Source organism: Adiantum capillus-veneris, chromosome 1 (genome assembly GCF_014529385.1).
Source record: "Adiantum capillus-veneris isolate H3 chromosome 1, ASM1452938v2, whole genome shotgun sequence".
In the NCBI taxonomy this organism is placed as follows: Eukaryota; Viridiplantae; Streptophyta; class Polypodiopsida; order Polypodiales; family Pteridaceae; genus Adiantum; species Adiantum capillus-veneris.
Window position 1 is genome coordinate 123,730,100 of NC_140931.1, and position 22,172 is coordinate 123,752,271.

Genomic DNA, 22,172 nt, shown 5'->3' on the forward strand with positions numbered 1-22,172 from the left:
TGGGATTTCTTTTAATATAGAGGATGTATCATCGAGAAACAAAACAAAATATTTGCGTTTGAGACATTGGCTTTTAAAAGTGTGACCATTGCTTTGAAATGCAACAAAGAGGACTCTTGGGGTAGTTTCCTATGACGTTATATCTCGCAGTTTAGAGTGGACTCTCGGTACTATTCCATATGATGCTAGATCTTGAATTTTTCTTGGCGTTGTTCCCTATGTCATTAATAAATAATCCTCTTCTTTATTATAAATGATGCTCTTTATAGATATGTTCGAGATCCTCACCCAAATACGCATATGTAAGCTCTTTGCCTTGTGTTCTCATCTTCTAATCACTCCCTTTCACAAAGAGAGCACCCATGGGCCATGCCCCTTATTTCAATACATAGTCATGCTATTGTATTTCCTTTATCCCACTGAAACCTGTACTTCGAGCGGGACAGCTGAACAACGAAATCTAGTTGATACTACAAATATTGCTGATCTGCAGCGGGACTCGGCTCTTAGGAAATGGTATATTCCAAATTGCCAAATAGATTATGATGCGCCGTTTAATGCGGGTCAAGTTACTAATCTCTTTAGTTTAAGACATGGACCTATTTTCAATTTAAATTTCATGGAAGAGTCTCCCTCCGCTTGCGCAGAGCCCCTTCTGATCAGTTCGCCAATGGAGGACGGCTCACCATCGCCAATGGTAAGCGCCTCCGTCTCCCCCCCGCCCCCCCCCCCCCCCCCCCCCCCCCCCCACACACACACACACACACGCACGCACATACACTTGCGTGCGCACTCACACAAACCTGTTTACGAGCTAGTGTCGAATAGAGAAAAGGCGCTTCTCTCCTTTCCTTCTTAACTTGTTGCAACAGGCATTGCAATTTGTAATATCCTCTTGTGGCCGTGGCAAATATCATAGCTAGTCAGTACCCAACAAAATCATGAGTTTCATACAACTTTATCGAGCAAATATATCAAGTCTAACTTGTGCCCATTTCGTCTTCCTGCAGCCTTATCAACACAATAAAGCAAGCCATTTTCTGTTGCGCCATGGCAACCAGATGTCATGTTTCCTTGTGCCTCCTCAGCAAGAGGTGGACGTCTCTGAATTATGCTTTATCGATCATGGTCAGAGTATACAGGACCAAAAATTCAAGCAATTTTGCAAGCCAAACAATGGTCGCTTTCATGCTCATCTTCACCATGGCGAACTCGTTGAAGACATTTTCTTGGAAGCAGTATTGCTCTTATGTCCATTCATGCGAAAGTTCTGCTGATTTTAGCCCAACTTTTCTTCTGACATGCATATTAACTATGTCTCTAACGTTACATTTGTTGTTGTAATTCAGTGCATGGAAGCAGCAGGTTGTGGTCTTGGTCCATTTCCATGGGAATTTCCAGATTCATGTTTTAAGGTTCTTGATGAAAGCTACAGTCAAGACTTCTTGCATCGCAATGAGGTAAAAGGAGAGCTGCACGTGCACAAGGAGGGTTGTGGTCATGAGCAGATCAGACATGGCGATCACTTGGACTGGCTAGTTCCGTTAAGCGATGGTTCATTTGCTGTCAGCCATGCTCTTGGAAATGATAGCGAAATGTTGGAGCATGGGCGGCTCATAAAGATTGGAGAACCACATCATCAAACAGCTAAGAACCGGGAGACTAGTTCTTTTGCCTTATTCAAATTCGAGGCTCCGCAAATGGGTGCCTCAGATAGTAGAACAAGATCACTTCCTTCCAATGCAGCTGACGAACTTGTGTCAGCTGAGAATTCTTCAGGGCATGTCTTTGATGCAATGCAACCTTTGTTGAAAGAACCAGATGTCAGCATAAATATAGAAAATGATGCTGAACCAATTAAACTGCAAAAGACTGCAATTGATGTTTTTGGAATTTGCTGTCCTGCTGAAGTCCCTTTGGTCAAGAAGATTTTGGAGCCTGCCCCAGGAGTGCAAGAAGTCTATGTGAATGTTGCGGCTAGATTAGTAACGGTGCAACACGATGCTTTTGCCACTCCCCCGGCCAGACTAGGTACAGTTTATCCCATGTATTCTTTCATACTTGCTACCTGACCTCTTATGTTGGAATCTAACAATATTCAATTTTATTCTACCATCATTAAAAATACAAGTGTTTGCTTGCTGCTGAATTGCCAGTCAAATTGCTGAATAATGCACACCTGGAAGCCAGCATCCATGTTACAGGGGAGTGGAAGGCTGCACGCAAATGGCCTTCTCCTTACACGTTTGCCTCTGGGTTTTTTGTCCTTATTGCATTGTTTCAGTATGCATTTTACCCGTTGAAATGGGTTGCTCTTGGGGCTGTGGCAGTGGGTGCCCCACCAATCATTTTGAAAAGTTTCAGAGCCCTGCGGCGTTGTATTCTGGACATCAATATATTGATGATAATTGCAGGCAAGTGATTTTATTGGCTCCAGAGGAACACCGATGCATTCAAGCTTTTTACAAGCTGAATATCAAATCACTGTTCTGCTCGAATTTTGTAGTTGCTGGTTCTATTGCCCTTGGTGACTACCTAGAAGCTGGTCTGATCGTGTTTCTCTTCGCTCTTGCGGAATGGCTTGAGTCAAGGTCATCGGACAGGGTATTTCTCTATTCTTTCAAGTGTTGTTTTTTAGTGCATGCCTGTGGTGCATTGATCAAAATTAGTGAAAAATCTTTCTTCGCTTATCATGACTTTAAAGTCAATGTTCAGGCACGATTAGCGATATCTTCTGTGGCAAGTTTAGCCCCCCAGAGTGCAATCCTTGCAGAAACTGGTGCAAGGGTAAACGTCTCGGAGGTCAAAGTTGGGACAAGGCTTGCTGTGAAAGCTGGAGAGTCAATACCTATTGATGGCACTGTAGTATCTGGGAGGAGTGCTGTAGATGAAAGCAGCTTAACTGGAGAGTCACTGCCTGTAGAGAAGGAGGCTGGTACTCGTGTTTGGGCTGGTACCATCAATATGACAGGTGCTGCTTCTGTGGAAGGAGTGTAAAAGGAGATTGCATTTTTTTGTCTCTATGAATTTAGTATCACTTTTTATGGAGGTTGAAGTCGATGATGATTAAGCTGTGATGCTATTAATTCAGAAATTTCAAGTTCAAACGTTTGTGCTCCTCAACATATGTACACGTACGCACGTGCACATGCACACACGTGTGTAGTGTACACATGCATTTGTGTATGTATGTGTTTACACATATACAGATATACATATATGTGTATGTAGGCATGCTAGGGTGTGTGTACATTTCTATATATTAATGTATGTAAACACATATGTCACATATGAAGTACATACATACAGATACGTGCGTGCCTACCTGCATCATGCATTATATGTATGGATGGATGCATGCATAATGACTTCGTGATGGTATGTAACAATCAATTTTAGCTAGAAAACTGGTTTCTGTAGGAGTTTCAAACGTTCCTGCTATTTCTTCCCACTGAATTTCCTGGGGATTTTGTTAGGATATATCTGTGTTGAAACTTCGGCCTTGGCTGAAGATTCCGCTGTAGCAAGGATGATAAGATTAGTAGAGGAGGCTCAAACTCAACGCTCTCATGTGGAGCAGTTAATGGAGTCATTTGCTAAATACTACACTCCACGTAAGTTCTTCTAGTCTTTCTTCAACGTGTCAATTTTTTAATGTTTTCTCAAATGCGAGGTTAAAAACTAGGTATTGTTCCGGTGGCCCTGTATGTCATCTTCTGTTGAGTTTACAACAATTCTGTGTTCATCGTAATGGCATACAACCTATTTTTTTTGATTGAAGCTGGTTTTCCATCATTGTTACTTTGCACACCTGTTGTTACTCTATCCATCATTTGTCATAGTCTGTAAAGTCTGGTTCAAATTCTGCCCTTAGCAACCTTGGAGTGGAGATTTTCTAATGTTTGAAGGATATTTCAAGATTTCAGCTCCTTTCAAAGCATGAAGATATCTGTTTGAGTTTTATGTACTGAGCTATATTTTTTCATGTATGGAATGTCATAATCAATTCATGTTAGACATTTATTATGATAACATACTCTTAACCTACTTATCCTCTTGCCTCCGGGAAACATGCGAACTAGGTTAATGTACTAAATGTCATGCATACATTACATTAGGACCTCCGTTGTGCATACATGCATAATGTATGGATGATCTGATCTGTCATTCATAATGTTCGTCGAGACATGCAATTATTTATGCTTTGTTGATCATTCAAATGTAACACCTTTTATGGTTGCTAGATGGGTCTACAGAAATTTTAAGGTGGGTGTTATGGACATATATTAAATAGCTAGGAGAACAGACGAGTTGTATTTAAAGCAGCATCACCTCAAAATGCATTTCAATAGGTCTGAAGCGTGAAAGGGCCAAAACGGCTGAAATGTCTAATTCTGCTGGTGAAATGCCTTGCAATGAAACGTCTGTGACAAAGTTTATCTGTATGGAAACCTAGCCTCCCAAAGTTTTTGTCATATAATTCTAATGCTGTAAAAGCGAGCAATTTATGTATCTTTTGTGTATGCTACAAGAAACTCTTTGTTGAGTTTACTAAACCACTATTTCTACATGGCCTTGTTGGCCCCCTCTCTGTCTCACAACCTAGTCTAGACCATCATAGTTGGTCTCGTTAGATATTTGATGGGTGGAGAGATCACTAATCACTATGATCTCTATGATGATCCGTTGTAACTTGTAGGTTGCAGGGCCTCATGAGTTCGTTGAGGAGGATTGTCCCTCTACACATCTCTCTCTCTAAAAAGAATCATCAATCGAGCAAGGGAAGAAGTAACGATGTGTGGAAGTGTAAAGTCTAGATCTTCATCATTTCAATTCCGCTGCATCTGACATTGGTATCAGAGCTTTGTAGCTTTTGCACTAATGCGCTAATCTTTGAGTTTTTTTTCCTCTTTGGTGCTTGAGTATGTGTTGTAGGACCGTGCGCCTTGAGCATAGGAAATGCAAACATTGTATACCGGGGGTTATAGTTGTGGTGCACTTGCAAGAGGGTAGTTGACTTGGTGTGCGCGCTCAACCACCTCGACATAAAGAAATTTGAGCGTGGATATTTGCAGTCAAATTCTTCGACATGATAGATCGCATCATTTAAGACATGCATTGGAAACATAAAGATGCTGATTGCGAGAATTAGGATTTGTTAGCGGCCTGTGTCGACAAAGGAAGGCGCCATCCATATCAGCCTATTAGAATTCCAACATTTTAGAAGAGGCATTGCATCGTCATTGATTTGTACAAATCTTTGGCAGCACTTCGGGTCCACACTACATCTTCTTAGCAATCGAAAGCCATCAATCCGAAGCCTAAGGGTTCCAATCCGAGGCAACCACCGTGGGAGTTCATTGGCATCGCGAGCCTACATTTGCAGCCACATTCATTGCAGAGATGAGGATTCATCTAGAGCTTCCATCGTACGACAATCTAGTTGAAGCCCCAAGACGAGCCTCTATCTTTGAGGAGTTATTTGGTGATTTCATGAGACATCATATAGAGGACTTGCCAAGGTTTGTGGGCATTTCAAAGGATATATCTTGCTTCATTTCCCATTCGGCGTTTCTCTCGCCAATCTTCTCGTATAGGGGCAGCATAGGTTGGGTGGTAACCTTCGTAGGCATCAACGTTTGCATATCCAGCCACTTGGTCTACGCACATCCATCCGGTTTGCAGTTTGGCTCACACCATTCGAGTTGGGGCAGCAAAGGCTAGCCGGTAACCAACAAGGGAATCATTTATTTATCATTCAGGAGGCAATCTAGTGGTTGTGAGTAGATGTATCATCACCATCCATGTCTTTTGGACATTTCTACATCACCTGCGGGACCCTCTCTCTCAAAAGTAGCCTTGGAAGACATCATCTAGAAGGCCATTCGTTCAAGACCATCTTATGGCATGCATGGAGTTTGGTACCAATACTTCACCTTAAGTAGGAGGGGATGTCACGTGTACATGGCTCTGTGCGCCACGTGGACATGCTTCATCTCGACTTCCAGAGCCAATTTTGTTCTTATCCCTAGATAGGAGCGTCTAGAATCCTAGGAGGATTAGTACCAACAATTTTGTGAGTGTGTTTGCAAGACTTGGACGAGTTCATTAGATTAGGTTTTTCAGTTTTAGAACCCTCTTGGATAAATGGTTTGTACAAGCGTTTTGATAGATGTTATTACACTTTGGTGGGCATCTGAAATGACGTGCATGTAGGTCTAGGTTAGAGGAATGCATCGGTCCAGTCTGTTCGTCAAATGGGTCACAAAATTGTGAGTTATCGTCAGAGAACTCCCATGTGCGCACATTTTCCCGACTTCGGCACTCCGGACGCGGCACCTCAACAGTCAATATAAAAGGAGCAGCATACTTGTCACGTGTACATGGCTGTGTGCCACGTGGACATGCTTCATCAACTTCGAGAGCAATTTTCCTTTTTTTCCTAGATAGGGATGTCTAGGATTAGTATCGGCAATTTTACGAGCGTGTTTGCAGGGTCTGCATGTCCGGACAAGTCCATTAGATTAGGTTTTCCACTTTTGGAACCCTCTTGCATAAATTGTCACGTGGGCACTTCACTCAGAGCAGATTTCAACTCTAATGGATGCAAAAACAGTTACGTAACTTGTATGGTTTTGTTCAGCATATAATATGACTCTCGTTCAATACATGTACTGTCGCGTGACACATCCCAACCCTATGTGTCCGTAGACAAGCTACACCATAGCAGGGTTTCCATCAAGTCCAGTCAAGTTAGATTAGAAGTGATCTGGCACTTTTGTGAGTCTATTCGTAGACCGTGCATGCCCAGTCACTCAGTGTAGATGCATATCCTCTGGTTGCACACTGCATAAGCATAAGCATTTCCATCAGATTCCATAAGAGTCAGTTTGGGGATTTTTCATATGACTTTATCCCATTTTTCCCTATTTTTAACATTTTTCACTTATTTATTAAGTGACTTTTGTTGGGTACTCAGGAGGGCAAATTGGGTAAGTTAATATATAAGCAAACCCAAGTTAGCACAAATTGGTAGATGAGCCAAGGAGCACAGTAGGCTACCAAGCAACAGGTGTTTCCCTCCCTCTCTCAGCAAGACCCTCTCCAAGTTGCTTGGTGAAGCCCATTCCCCTGCATCATCCTCATCTTGGGATCGCCCACTCTTCTGGCTGCCCTAGCGCTTTCCTCCCATGCAGATATCGCCAGCAAGCATTGAAAGCTAGCGTTTTTCCCACTGGTCACTTCAGCATTTTTGGCCACTACTAACGCCAGGCAAAACTCAGCAATTCAGCGATTTCATCAAGCAAATTGCAGCAGACTACCGAGGCCGGGTAAGGAGTTATTAAGCACTTGGAAAACTGCCATTTTCAGCAACAAGTCCTCTGCTGCCACAACGTTTTTTTCAGCCAAGAAACTTCTCCAAAAACGCAGCCTAAGTGTAGGAAAAAGCAGCGTTTTGCTCTCAGCAATTCAGCCCTTGAACCGCAGCAAATACTCAGTGTTTCAGCCGGCAGTAGTACCTTAAAAAACGCAGCAGAATCCTAGATCTCTTCAGCGTTTTTCATCCATTATTCAGCCCGACAAAAACAGTCATTTTTTAGCCACGAAGAAGGTAACAAATTTCAGCCTAAGTCGCCGTCGTCATCATCGGCATAGTCCCATTGCATCAGTCCATTGCATACGCATTGTACACCTTTGTGCAATCAAGTAGACCACTCTCGCCGACGAGAGTGGGGCCTTCGGAGGAGGGTTTTACAACCTCTCGGTGTCGTATCTCTTCTCTCTCCTTCTCTCAGTCTCATTCAGTTGCACGCACAATCCACTCACTCTGTTCGTGACCACAGCACTCTACAAGACGGAAAGCTCTCTCTTTCCTTAAAGAACTAAAAGGAACCTTGAGCAATAAAGATCACTAATCTTGAGAAAATACAACATTCATTCCGCTAAACCTTACATTGGTATCAGAGCTTTGGAAGTGTTCTGCATTACTCAAGGGAAGAACCACAATAATTTTTTTGCTTGTTGTGATCGCACGAATCCAAGTTTACTTGGGCGTGGAGATTCCTAATCGTGTTTTGTTGAAGAGTGACAGGAATCCCAAGAAAGAAGGGCTTGTCCAGCCTCCCCTTGTGTCTCTTTTCACTCATTGAGAGCGGACCGTGCACTTAGCGGCCGGCCAATCGACGTGAGGTGGAAAAAGCAACCTTGGTGTGAGTGCAAGGCCGCCAAGGGGTACGCCCGCAGAAAGGAGTAGAACTCGGGTGAAGAGAAGATCCTTCTCCAACGCGATTTGCAAGCGAAAGAACCCCTCAAGAACCTCAAGACCCTCAAGAACCAAGTTCCTCGCGAGCTTAAGACCCCAAGATCATAGTGCATGGTCGTCACCCGAAGCGGCATGGATACTTCGCATTCAGGTGATGAGCATGAGAGAGGCGACGAAGGATTTTCCCCACTAGGAGATTTTTCCAACCCTCCCCATCGCCATCTACGCCAGACCCTATGGAGGCAATGATGAAGCAAATGATGGCCATGATGGATAGACAGGAAGACAAGCGCCTTGCTTTAGAACGCGAGCGCGACGCAAGAAAAAGAACTGAGGAAGGAAGAAGCGGCAGCAAGAAATGTAGCATTGGAGGCCGAGTGTGAAGCTCGACGAGAGCTACGCACTCAGGAATTGCTTGCCCAAGTTCTCGCCTCGAAGACTGAACCACCCAAAGATCATGGGAGTTCCTCTCGTGGTGCAAGCCACGATGCGGATTCCAACAACCCAGTCACCGAAAAAGTGACTTTCAGTAAGTATGATGGTAAGATGGATGCTACGGTGATTCATTCTTGGTTGCATCAATTTAATGCTTATTTTGCGACAACTAAGAAAACAGAAAATAGCAAAGTTTTGACGGCAGCTATGTACCTTGCCGGTGATGCCATAAATTGGTACCATGCATGGCAAGAGGCACAGCTAGCCGCGCACCTAGAGGCAGCCGACGATTTCACTCTCCTCTCTTTTAGTTGGCTGATTTCCAAGACAAGCTCAAGGCGCGGTTTATGCCACCTCAGTACCTTGCACGCTTGAAAGAGGATTGGCGTAATCTCAAGCAACATGGTATGCCAGTCATGTCTTTTTCTAACCGTGTTTTGCAGCTAGGCACTCAACAACGCAAGTCGGATGATGAGCGCAAAGAGGCTTTTCTCTTTGGGTTAGACGAATACATCAAGTTTGATGTTGAAGTCTTTGACCCCGCGGATCTCAACAAGGCGGTAGCAATCGCTCTCGTCCAAGAGATGAAGCACAACAAGGGAAAGCCTAAGGAGAACAAGTCTTCTCAAGGGACATCTCAGAATTCTCAGAACACACAAAATGGTAAAAATGGTAATTCTTCTAGCCCTTCTTCCTCTAATTCCTCGGAAAAGAACTCTAACAATGAATCTAAGGGTAAATCTAAAGCACCTGCAAAACCTAAGCTAACCCTTGATGAAAAAGCTTCTCAAGGAATTAAAGGAGGATACATCACGTCGGAAGAACAAGTGATTTATGCTAAAGAAGGTAGATGTTTTCAATGTCACATTAAGGGTCACATTAAGAAAAACTGTCCTAAGACAGTCCCACCTAAAGAATTAAAGGCACCCGCAACTACCACAAACTCTGTCACAACACAACCTGCATCTTCTCATGATTCCGACACACACATTGATGAATCTCTCATGAAGTGTTATGGTCATGTAAAAGGACAGCGTTTTGTTGTATTGTTTGATCCAGGCAGTATGCATGATGTGATTAGTCCCTCTCTTGTTGAGAGAGCCCGCCTAGAGGTTAGTCAGAAATCTCCTCTTGAGGTTTCTGGCTTCGCTCCTGGTATGGACTCTCTTATCACGAAGGAGTGCCTTGATGTGATGTTTATCGTTCAGCGGAGGACCACTGCATCGAGCTTATGGAGGGAGCGCAGCCGGTCAGTAAGCTCCCTACCGTTTGAACAATCACAGGAGAAGAGTTAGAGCAACAACTCACGGAGTTGTGGGCTAGAGGATTCATACGTCCTAGTGTAAGCCCTTTTGCTGCCCTATTTTGTTCGTTCGCAAGAAGGATGGTTGTCTCGTTTGTGTGTTGATTACAGGGCATTAAACAAGATGACCGTCAAGAACAAGTATCCGATGCCTCACATTGAGTATATCTTGGATAGGCTCAATGGGGCAAAGGTTTTCAGCAAGGTCGATCTCAAAAGTGGATACCATCGGGTACGGGTTATTCAAAGGCGACATTTTCAAGACTACCTTTCGCACCGAGCGAGGGCAAATGGGAGTATATTGTTAATGCCTTTGGATTGACAGGAGCCGTGGGTACGTTCAATCGTCTCATGGTAGGTCGTTTCGGCGACAAGGTAGGTGTATGTGTGTTCATCTTTTTAGATGATATTCTCATTTTTTCTGCATCGTGGGAAACAACATGAAAGGGATGTTGAAAGGGTATTAACTCGTTTGGATGAGTGTCAGTTGTACATTGCAGCTAAGAAGTCTGAATTTTTTCTTACTGAAGTCACTTATCTGGGTTATATCATTTCTGCAGAAGGCGTCAAGCTAGACCCCGCGAAGGTGGAACAGGTTTGTAATAGGGATTTGCCCAAAACTGCATATGATGTGCGTTCTTTTCTTGGTTTATGTGAAGCATATAGTTTGCACATAGAGAATTTTGCACGCATTGCTGCACCTATGATTGATGTTTTGAAAGGGGTAAAGACTCGCCGTCAGCGCGTAGACTTGCCCGGGGGGCCTGAGGCAGCCATTGAGCTTTCAACTCTCAAGGTTGCGGTGATGATGGAAGCTCCGTGTTTATCCTTGCTTCTTGGAAGATCCCTTTGAGGTATGGACGGATGCGAGCAATGTCGCCATAGGTGCTGTGCTCCAGCAGCATGGTCTTCTTGTAGCTTTCCTTAGCCGGAAGCTCAATAGTGCGGAAAAGAATTATTCAGTTTATGATAAGAACTTTTGTCTGTCATTCACTCTCTTAAGCATTGGAAGCAATTCTTGTATGGTAGAGAGTTTACAGTACGCACAGTCATCAAGCCCTCAAGTGCTCCAGTCTATGCCTAGTGCACATTGGAGTGATCGCCAAGCGCGGTGGTCATAATTTTTTGAGCAATTTGGAGGTTTGATTGAGTATGTGCCTGGAAAAGCTAACCCTGTTGCAGATGCATTGAGATCGCAAAGGACAAATTTTGGCTCTTGAGTCAAAAACCACATTTTCTATACATGGTGAGTCTTTTGACAGCATGAAGAATCAATATGCAGATTCGGAGTTTTGTAAGTATTCAGGCGCTTGCTTTGTGAGGATTCTAGGTGCTAATCCTAATTAAGTACTTAAACTCATGAATAAGACTTAAGAAACTGAAACTGAACTTAGAACAAGACTTAGAAGACTCTGTGTTTGATTGATTGAAATGTGTGATACAAGGTTTCCTTTTATAGGAATTGAATAGACATCAGTGAAGAGGCATGTCTCTTTGTGAAGAGACATGACTTTAGGCGAAAAGACACATCCTTTCGGCGAGAGCTGCAACCAATGGGCGAAGAGTCGCACCGTAGAGCAAAGGGGTGTGACCAGTCGTCGAAGGAGTGTGGCTTTTGCGAAGAGACACGTCCTTTGGGCGAAGGGGTGTGACCATCCAAGCGCAGGGGTCCTCCTTGGCATGGCACTTCGCGTATCTGCAACTAGGAGTAGATGTATTGCTGTTAACATAGTCACAATCGTGACATTCGCTCCAATTAAAATGAGAGCCCGTGTCAAAGAAAATGACTTTTGATGTTGAAAGCACTCTGGAAAGCATTGAATCTTCGAAAAATCTTCAGTCTTATAGTTATCAGAAAACCATTGTCTTGAACCTTTGTTTCTAGCGAAACCTTTATTGACGTTTGACTGTCTAATCCCATGTCAAGTGCATTATTTCAAATGACTTTTTAGAGTCATCTGGCATAATCAGGTTGACTGCAACAAGAGGTTTAACTTCAAAATCCTTCGTGAGATGTAAGATATCTGTTTCAAATTTAATCAGTAACTGCGAAATAATTGGGGGAAGAGGAAATCAACTTTAGTAATCTCAGGAGAGGAATTTAAGTCTTGAGACTGTAATCATCTCCAATAATGAATCCCACCAAATTCTTCTAGAAACAACTTCAGAACTGTAACTTCATGACTTGTAATTGGCATATCATCATCCAGTAAAAGAATCAAAGAAACATAGTCCGTCATCAGACTCGGAATTTGCAACTATATCTTTATCTTTGTCTTCATCAATTGATTCATGCTAAGTTTAATGAATTAAAAAAAACGGCTTGTCGCGGCGACCAGTTAATGGTTCTGGCAATTTAACATCAAGCTTCTTCTTCTTGCAGCATTAAAAATTTTATAAACTAATTGAAGTTCGCGATTGTCACGTCTTCATGATCTGGTTCGTCGTTCATCCACTGAAGCTCGAAGAAGGTGTTGAAGATGTTGCAATATAGTTCGAGAAACAACAGGTCGACTTCGAGAAGTGTTTTCCGTGTGCATCTCATCCAAGCGATGTGAAGTATGCGAGGCTTATGAAAGTGGGCTACGCCTCAATGTAATTCTCGAACAGGTGTAAGTTCTCAGTCGGGAACAGGTTTCTAGAACGGTTCGTAGTCTGTAGAAAGCGACAAAATCTCTATAAAATAATTCGTCGCTCGGCGGTATCGGGTATCCGGTAGTTTTGTATCTACTGCTGGTTTCTAAACGAGGGTTGTCAGTTCCTGCTAAAATTTACAATCGAAAATTACTGACGTGATGGTTCTCGCGTCGGCCATAGTGTGCGAAATAACCCTTGCGCAGTAAGGTGCACAGAGCGCAGAGCAAGGAGAGGCAGCAAAAAATATTTTGTTTTTTGTTAATTTTATAAAGGTAAGTTTACGTGAAGAGGCTTTCACATGGGAGTTTTTTTTAAATATGGGTGTTTTCCACATGGGGTATTTTTAAAAAATTTATTTTTTTCCTTTTGGCCGGTCACCCAAGTTTGGGGCGGGCGGGCCAGGTCACTTAGGACTTAATATATTTGAAGGGGTAATCATAAGGTGCAGCTAGCGTAATAACTAGCCAGCGTAGCCAATCTCAGCCAGCAACTAATTCAACCAGCGCATAAAATTCAGCCAGACAGCACGTGCAAATCAGCCAGCGTTTCAACATGGGCAGCCCAGCGTTTGCAAGAAACTCAGCCCAACGTTTTCAGAAAATCAGCCTCCAGTGTACGTGACTCTCAGGGAAGGGGTGCGATCCTTGGGAAGGTGGGCTTCCTTGTGCCCTCTTGCGAAGAGGTGCCCTTTGGATATGCAGCAGCCAACAAAGGGAATTCAGCCCCTTGCCGTGAATGGCACACAGGCGAAGCGACACACCCGTATACGAAAGGGTGCGAGCAAGGTGAAGAGGTACTGTCCTTTCACATGAAGAGGTGCGCGCACAATCTCGAAGGGACACCACCGGATGAGGAGGCCAGGTACGTGGCACTCCCGCACACACCACATTTGCATCCCTGTCCTTTTGTTCTATTATCTATATGTATGTAATTGGAACAGAATAGATTTAAGTTACCTCATGCTTGTATGCACATGCGTACCATCTTTCTTCTACTTCCATGCAACTCCGGAAGGGGTAGAGTGTAGGGGCGAGGTGAGAGGCTCACAACCTTTGGGTCCCGGAAAAAATTTGCTCTGATACCACTGTGAGGATTCTAGGTGCTAATCCTTAATTAAGTACTTAAACTCATGATTAAGACTTAAGAAACTGAAACTGAACTTAGAACAAGACTTAGAAGACTCTGTGTTTGATTGATTGAAATGTGTGATACAAGGTTCCTTTTATAGGAATTGAATAGTCATCAGTGAAGAGGCATGTCTCTTTGTGAAGAGACATGACTTTAGGCGAAAAGACACATCCTTTCGGCGAAGAGCTGCAACCATTGGGCGAAGAGTCGCACCTGTAGAGCAAAAGGGTGTGACCAATCGTCGAAGGAGTGTGGCTTTTGGCGAAGAGACACGTCCTTTGGGCGAAGGGGTGTGACTATCCAAGCGCAGGGGTCCTCCTTGGCATGGCACTTCGCGTATCTGCAACTAGGAGTAGATGTATTGTTGTTAACATAGTCACAATCGTGACATGCTTCCCAAGGGCCCAACAACTATCTCATTTGTGATGGATTGTTATTTTTTCGTCAGCGTCTATGTGTGTTGCCCTCTCTCAGGCCAGCCATATTGCATGATGCACATGACTCCATCACGGGTGGGCACATGGGTATGAACACCACATTGGAAAAGATTGAACGATTTTTCTATTGGCCTAAAATGCGAAAAGATGTGTTTTAGTTATGTCACACATTGCACTATATGTCAAAAAGTGAAAGCTCCTCGGGGTAAGCAGCAAGGCCTTTTGCTTCCGCTGCTTATTCTCGAGGGACCTTTTCAGGATATCTCTATGGATTTTGTGACTAACTTACCACAAGTCAGCATTCAAGGAACACTCAATGTTTAACTATTGTTGATCGTTTTAGCAAATTTTGCATGTTGATTCCTTGTAAGGCCACAGTTACTGCACAAGATGTTGCACGATTGTTCATAAAGCATTGGTACCCACCCCCACTGTGGTTTGCCAAAGTCCATTGTTTCAGATAGGGATGTTAAGTTTACGTCCAACTTTTGGCGTGCACTCTTTGAAAATTTTGGCACAAAGTTAAATTTTTCATCCGCTTTTCATCACAATCAGATGGTCAAACGGAAATTTATAATGAGTTGGCTTTTGATGTGTTGAAGTCTTATGTTCATGATCAGCAGTCTTAATGGGAGCTCTATCTTCCATTGGTACAGGCTATTCTCAATGATTCCTTCTTTTCTGCTATTGGTCGAACTCCGTATGAGGTAGCTTTTGGCCGCCGATTCCAGTCATTGTTGACTCGATCGGTCAGTCAAATGCCTGATGCCAATGCTAAGAGTCAGTCATTGGATGAGATTTCTGAGAGTGTGAAGCTTCGGCTAAGCAAGGCTCATGAATCTTATTCTCGACAGGCTAACAAGCATCTTCAAGAGGTCTCGATCAAGGAAGGAGATTGGGTGTATCTACGAATTATGAAACAGCGTCTTAAGCAAGTTGGAAAGAAATGTCCTAAATTATCTTTTCGTATGTATGGTCCATTTCCAGTCATCAAAAAGATTAATGAGGTTTCAATGAAATTGAAGTTGCCTAAATCATGGTCAATGCACAACGTTTTCCATGTTTCTTGGTTGAAAGTGTTTCAGGGAACACCTCCAAAGGACGTTTCGGAAGAAGAAGAACCGGAGATCATCGATGAAGCAGAAGTTATGGAGCCGGAGCAAGTCTTGTTGCATCGGTTTCGCCATGGTTCGAAGAAACAAGTACGACAGTATTTTTTGAAGTTCAAAGATCGAGGAACCCATGAAGCGGTGTGGGTAGACGAAGAGTTCTTCAAGGATTATCCAGAGTTGTTGGCAGACTACAAGGAAGCCATGCAGCTCGGTACCATTACCTCACTTTAAAAAGGAGGGGGTGTCAGTGACACATCCCAACCCTATGTGTCCGTGGACAAGCTACATCATAGCAGGGTTTCCGTCAAGTCCAGTCAAGTTAGATTAGAAGTGATCTGACACTTTTGTGAGTCTATTCGTAGACCGTGCATGCCCAACCACTCAGTGTAGATGCATATCCTCTGGTTGCACACTGCATAAGCATAAGCATTTCCATCAGATTCCATCAGAGTTAGTTTGAGGATTTTTCAGATGACTTTATCCCATTTTTTCCTATTTTTAACATTTTTCACTTATTTATTAAGTGACTTTTGTTGGGTACTCAGTAGGGCAAATTGGGTAAGTTAATCTATAAGCAAACCCAAGTTAGCACAAATTGGCAGATGAGCCAAGGAGCACAGCAGGCTACCAAGCAACAGGTGTTTCCCTCCCTCTCTCAGCAAGACCCTCTCCAAGCAACTTGGTGAGGCCCATTCCCCCGCATCATCCTCATCTTGGGATCGCCAACTCTTCTGGCTGCCCTAGCACTTTCCTCCCATGCAGATATCGCCAGCAAGCATTGAAAGTTAGCGTTTTTCCCACTGGTCACTTCAGCGTTTTTGGCCACTATTAACGCCAGGCAAAACTCAGCAATTCAGCCTAAGTCGCCGTCGTCATCACCGTCGTCGTCATCGGCATAGTCCCATTGCATCAGTCCATTGCATACGCATTGTACACCTTTGTGCAATCAAGTAGACCACTCTCGCCGACGAGAGTGCGGCCTTCGGAGGAGGGTTTTACAACCTCTCAGTGTCATATCTCTTCTCTCTCCTTCTCTTAGTCTCATTCAGTTGCACGCACAATCCACTCACTCTGTTCGTGACCACAGCACTCTACAAGACGGAAAGCTCTCTCTTTCCTTAAAGAACTAAAAGGAACCTTGAGCAATAAAGATCACTAATCTTGAGAAAATACAACATTCATTCCGCTAAACCTTACATGCACATACATATATGTGGTATGTAGGCATTTCAGTTAGATGTTTTCCCAAGGTCTTTATGGAGGCTTGAACATTTCGGGGTGAAACATTGCATTTCGGCTATGGAAGTCTATAGCTGAAACATAGTGGAGTGATGCTGATTTAAAGTAATGACATGATTCGAGGTCTAGAGCTGAAACATAGCGCAGTGACGCGGATTTAAAGTAATGACATGATTCGAGGATAGACTAATGAGATTGTCCAATGCTTTTTTTAACATCATCAAATGCAGATTAATTTTTTTCATGATGTGCAGTTGTGATAGCTGGTGCTTTGGCTTTCACAATAATTCCAGTAAGTGTACATGCGCACAACATTCGGCACTGGATGTACTTGGCATTAGTTCTACTTGTTGTGGCTTGCCCTTGCGCTCTTGTGATCTCCACTCCTGTTACAAAAACCTGTGCAATAGCACAAGCTGCTCGATTGGGTCTCCTTGTGAAGGGTGGAAAACACTTGGAAGCTCTTGGAAAGCTGAAAGTTGTTGCTATGGATAAGACTGGCACGCTTACTGAGGGTTGCTTTCAAATAATAGAAGTGCATGCCTTAAACAAGGAAGCCGATCTACAAGATGTCCTATTTTGGTAAACTACTCTCTATATGGTCGACTTTTTAATTGTGCAAATTAGTCTATTATACCTTTACAAGGACACAAAGTCTTCAACTTGAGAATGTGGGAGAAGGGTCAGAAAAAAGGCTTAAACACAACTATTGCACACAATCTAGTCATGTTAATGGAGTACGGAGTACAAAACAATTTGTGTATTGACCAAGAAATTGACTACACAAAATCAACAGACACTTATGAACCTGAAAAATGAAGAATTTTCTATGTTGAATCATTGCTTCAGGCTATCATGCATTGAGAGCAAAGCAAGCCATCCCATTGCATCAGCTATAGTGGACTATGCTAGGCTGCATGGGGCACAATCAGGAAATGCTGAGGTCGTTGTGGATGAATTTAGAGTACTTCCTGGAGAAGGTGTGAGCGGAATCGTCAATGGTCATAAAATTGCTGTTGGGAATGAACGCTTAGCCAGTCGGCTCCTTTGGTTGGAAGGTAACTGTTTCTATATCAGGCATCATGTTTGTCAAATATGGCTCTCTGCAGAGTAATACTTAACATGCCTTACGTAGCTTCAGGTGCCGATTCTGCTCTTCTGGAGAGTTGGAAAAGCCAGGGTTTAACAATCCGCTGGATTGGTGTGGATGAAAAGCCAATATTGATTATGAGTGCTGGTGACCAGCTTCGACCAGAAGCCAGGGAGGCTGTGAGAGACATGAGGGTAAGCCTTGTCATCAAAGTTGTTCTTGGTTATAATTAAGTAGCAGAGTAATGAGAATTTTACGGTCTCGCTTGAGACCGCATTGTTTCAGAGATTGGGTCTCCGACTAGCTATGCTAACTGGAGATAGTTTGGAAGTGGCCAATAATGTACAGAGAAAGGTATTGACTTCTTCCTTTTCGGGTCTAAAGACAAAGGCACTCTGCATACATCATGACAATGCCGCTGTATATATCATGGTTTGCTACACTTCACACCAGTATAGATGAACAAATCTGATTTCCTAGTCTTGCTTGCAGCTTGGACAAATTGATGTGCATGCTCAATTGCTTCCTGAAGGCAAGGTGGAGGTGCTTCAGCAATTAAAAGCAGCCGGCCTTACTGGTATGGTTGGTGATGGAATTAATGATGCCCCGGCATTAGCGGCTGCTGATGTTGGCATTGCTATGGGCGTTGCTGGTACTGCCATTGCTATGGAGACAGCTGACATAGCCCTCATGACTAACGATCTCCGAAAGCTACCAGTTGCTGTGAGACTTGGCCAAAAAGCTCGCAGGAAGATCCTGCAAAATATTTTTTTATCAATTACAACCAAAGTGCTGGTGATTGTGCTTGCAGCAGTCGGATATGCATCTCTTTGGGGTGCTGTCCTTGCAGATGTTGGCACTTGCCTACTTGTTATATTTAACAGCATGCTGTTGCTAGAAAGGAAGAAGGATGAAGCAGGACGTCTAGGATTATTTACATTTTGGCGGAAACCCAAAAGCAAAGTTTGCCAGAAAGGTGTCCTGCTGAGCAGTGAGGAGTACATGGACACGGAAGCTGAACCCTGCTGCCCAAAGAAAATGGAAAATAACGGAGAATCTGCCCAAAGTACCAAGCAGGAAAATCAGTCGAGTCAGTCCTGTTGTTCAGCGAAGTCTTGTTGTGATATGAGGGGTGCAAACAATGGAATGAGACGAAGAGTGAGCAATAGAGACACCTATGATAAAGATTGCCTAGGCATAGATGAAGGAATCTGCTCATCAATTAACATTCCAGAGCTTGAAGGCTTACTCTTGAAGCAATCAGACAGTAGAAGAAACTTGAGCGAGTGCTCTTGTTGCTCTAGTAAATGTTGTACTGGCTGTAGTAGCAGGAACACCACTACCAGTATGATGCAAGCAGAAAGTGATGCCTCTTGTGGCATCACCATAAAACCCAATGTCCTAGAGACTCCATACAGCTCTAGGCAAGCCGTGAACTTGTGTACCTCAAGGGGCACAGCTGGTCAGTGCTTCACTACCAATAGTTCATTGGGTGCTACCCCGGCGTGCTGTGCTGCTAAAAGCCAAAGTCCTCCAAAATTACTACTTTCACCCATCAATTGTTGTGAGAAAGGATGTTGTGAAGGTGCTGCCATGACAAGACAGAGCTGGACGCCTGATGCTTCACTCGGTGCTACCCCTGCCTGTTATGCCTTGAAAAGCCAAGCCCCAGCTCCAAGCGTACAGCTTAAATCCCTTGATGGTTGTGAGAAGGGATGCTGTAAAGGGCCAACCCGAAAGGCAGATGAGTCAGAAATAGGAGTGCCAATGCAGAAGAAGTCTGAAAGTACTGCAAGGATTGGCCATTGCTGCGGAACCACTAAGCCTTTGGTTGCTACTGTTGCATGTAGTATGCCTGGAAGCAAAGTTCCAGCTTCAAGTTTACGGCTCAAATCTATTGATGGTTGTGAATGGGGAAGTTGCCAAGGAGGAAGCCAAAAGGTATGTGAGTTCACAGCAGGGAAGCCATCGCAAAGCAATAACGAAGGTGCTGCCACAGCAATGCAATGCTGCACAAATGATATTTCGTTGGGTAGTTCCCCTGCTTGTTGTCTTTCTGAAGGCAAAGCCCTAGCTCCAAGCTTACAGCTCAAATCTATAGACGACTGTGAAAGGGGATGTTGTGAAGGGGAGATCCGAAAGGCATGCGAGTCTACAGCAGGGGATCCATTACAAAGGAAATTTAAAGGTGCTGCTACAACTGGCCAGTGCTGCACAAACAAAACCTTATTGGGTAGTCCAAAGACAGGCGAGTCTACTGCAGGTGGGCCATTGCAAAGGAAACCTGATGGTGCTGCCAAAACTGGCCAATGCTGCACAAACAATACTCATTTGGGCAGTTCCCCTGCATGTGTGTCTGAAAGCAAAGCCCCACCTCCCAGCCTGCAGCTTAAATCTATTGACGTTTGTCAACTGGGATGTTGCAAAGGGGGGAGCCATAAGGCAGATGAGTCTACAGCAGGAGAGCCATTTCAAAGGAAATTTGAAGATGCCGCTGAAAGGGACCTGTGCTGCACAAACAATACCTTGTTGGGTGCTTGTGCTTCCGAAGGCCAAGCCCCAGCTCAAAGCTTGCAGCTCAAATCCGTTGATGGTTGTAAACGGGGTTGTTGTCAAGGGGGGAGCCGAAAGTTAGACGAGTCTATAGCAGTGGAGCCATTGCAAAGAAAATTTGTAGGTGCCGCCATGACTGACGAGCGCTGCCCAAACATTGCTTTGTCGGGTGCTTCGCCTGCATTTTGTTCATCTGAAAGCAAAGCCCCAGCTGCAAGCTTACAGCTCAAATCCTTCGATGGCTGTGAACGGCCATGTTGTGAAAGCCAGAGCCTAAAGGCAGACATGCCAGCAGCAGCGCAACCAATATGAAAGAATTTAGGAAGCGTTGCCGCGACAGGCCATTGCTGCACAATGAACACATCTTTGAGTGCTCCTCCTGCGTGTTGTACGTCTAAAAGCGAAGCCCTTCCAAGCATAGTACAGCTTGACTCCAACAGTGGATGTGAAGAGGGATGTTGTAACATGTGGACAGAGGATGGGGAACCCAGTGCGAAGGGAATGTGAAAGTGATGAAGGAAGCTACGAAACAATATGTAGCTACCTGCATGAGGTAGGGGTTGAACCAGTGGCCACAGTTAAAGCCCCTCTCCTTCTCCTTGACAAAAGCATATGTAAATAGGCCTATGTTCATCGTTTCTTAAGTATGTAGCAACCTAAGTAAGTAAATAGTAGTCCAGTATCCTCATTTAAGACTATTGGAGAGGCCAAATGAAACTAAGACTACTCTTAAATTTTGAAAAAATATATTGTAAAAGTAGGTCTATATTTTGGCAAACCAGAAAATCCAATTTGAAACATAACAAGTGATAGAATCACGAGCTTGCTTTGTTGCTTGGTTGGTAAATGATTAGGGAAAACTAACCCACTAATCTTATGTAAACGAATACAATAGCCATAGCGATACTCAATTGTCACTTGAATACATATATACTATGTTTTGCATGTCATTTGGTTATATTTAATGGTGGAGTCAATTTTCAATTGACACCGACATTAGATTAACTATTACTAACTAAGAGTGCAAGTTTGAGTTGACATGGTTGACACAAGGCCATGGCTTGATACTCCTTGGAATCTACTACACAAAGAGAAATGAAATAATATATTGACGTATTCAAAAGGCCAAAATTGGTGAATCTGATACCATGTTTGGATACAAAAAAGAGAGACTAAGATGAATCTAGAAGTGCTACTAGTAGAACTATGTGGGGTATAATGGGTGCCCAATAGATGGTGATATAATGGGTGATGAATCCATTCTCATATGTACTTTGGATGTCGAGATAGTATGACTCAAATCCTCTGTTGTAGGCTTTGTCGATGTTGTGAAGCTCCTCTCCTCAATCGTGGGCATCTCGATCTCCTTAGCTCCGGTGCTCGGTCAATGAGAGTATCATGAGTGTGAGTGAGCTGACCTTTGCAATGGTGACTACTCTATTTTCCAATGTTCGGAAATCAATAAGTTGTCTTTGAGATTGTCTCTCTCTATATCTCCTCAATAAACCATCTTTGTGTATGTGTAACTCAAGTAGATATAGTCCAATCATCTTTGGTCTTGATAGCTCATGACTCTAGAGAAGGGTCCAAAGCCTTTTCTGACACAAGGCAATACCACCATCACACTGCTTAAACTGTATACCCAAGTAATGATGCAACAGCCCCAAATCTTTCATCTTGAAAGTAGCATTCAAATCAGCCTTAAATTCAGCAATATGTCTCTGATTTGGTCCAGTGATCAGCAAATCATCAACATGAAGAACCACAATGAGAAATACATCATCCTCACGCTTTACATACAATGTGCTTTCTGTTGGGCTGTTACGAAAGCCTCGTTTAACCAAATGAGTGTCAGCTTTCTCATACCAAGCACGAGGAGATTGCTTCAACCCATACAAAGCCTTCTTACATTTGCACACTTTGTCCTCTTGTACTTTTATGACAAAACCGCGAGGCTACGTTACATAAACTTCCT

General features: G+C 43.6%; 1 protein-coding gene across 2 annotated transcripts; it reads left to right on the forward strand.

The window, feature by feature from the left end:
- Positions 1-545: 545 nt before the first annotated feature.
- Positions 546-20,888, forward strand: LOC147465488 (uncharacterized). Of its 2 annotated transcripts, none has more exons than XM_086520430.1 (12): positions 546-697; positions 1,011-1,238; positions 1,350-2,031; positions 2,157-2,414; positions 2,507-2,604; positions 2,716-2,971; positions 3,477-3,614; positions 16,809-17,136; positions 17,404-17,612; positions 17,690-17,838; positions 17,930-17,998; positions 18,137-20,888. In XM_086520430.1, the coding sequence occupies exons 1-12, from the start codon at positions 620-622 to the stop codon at positions 20,507-20,509; spliced, it is 4,866 nt and encodes a 1,621-aa protein (XP_086376556.1). In that variant the 5' UTR covers positions 546-619; the 3' UTR covers positions 20,510-20,888. The 2 variants fall into 2 exon arrangements, with proteins under 2 accessions (XP_086376556.1, XP_086376559.1); XM_086520433.1 differs by having other exon boundaries at positions 17,696-17,838.
- Positions 20,889-22,172: the final 1,284 nt, after the last annotated feature.

What these genes read in the sequence shown, in the direction of transcription:
- LOC147465488 (XM_086520430.1), top strand. Translation starts at nt 620, where the DNA reads ATGGAAGAGTCTCCCTCCGCTTGCGCAGAGCCCCTTCTGATCAGTTCG. An exon ending in ACGGCTCACCATCGCCAATG is followed by an intron (nt 698 to 1,010) that starts GTAAGCGCCTCC and finishes GTCTTCCTGCAG; the next exon opens with CCTTATCAACACAATAAAGC. An exon ending in AGGCTGTGAGAGACATGAGG is followed by an intron (nt 17,839 to 17,929) that starts GTAAGCCTTGTC and finishes GCATTGTTTCAG; the next exon opens with AGATTGGGTCTCCGACTAGC.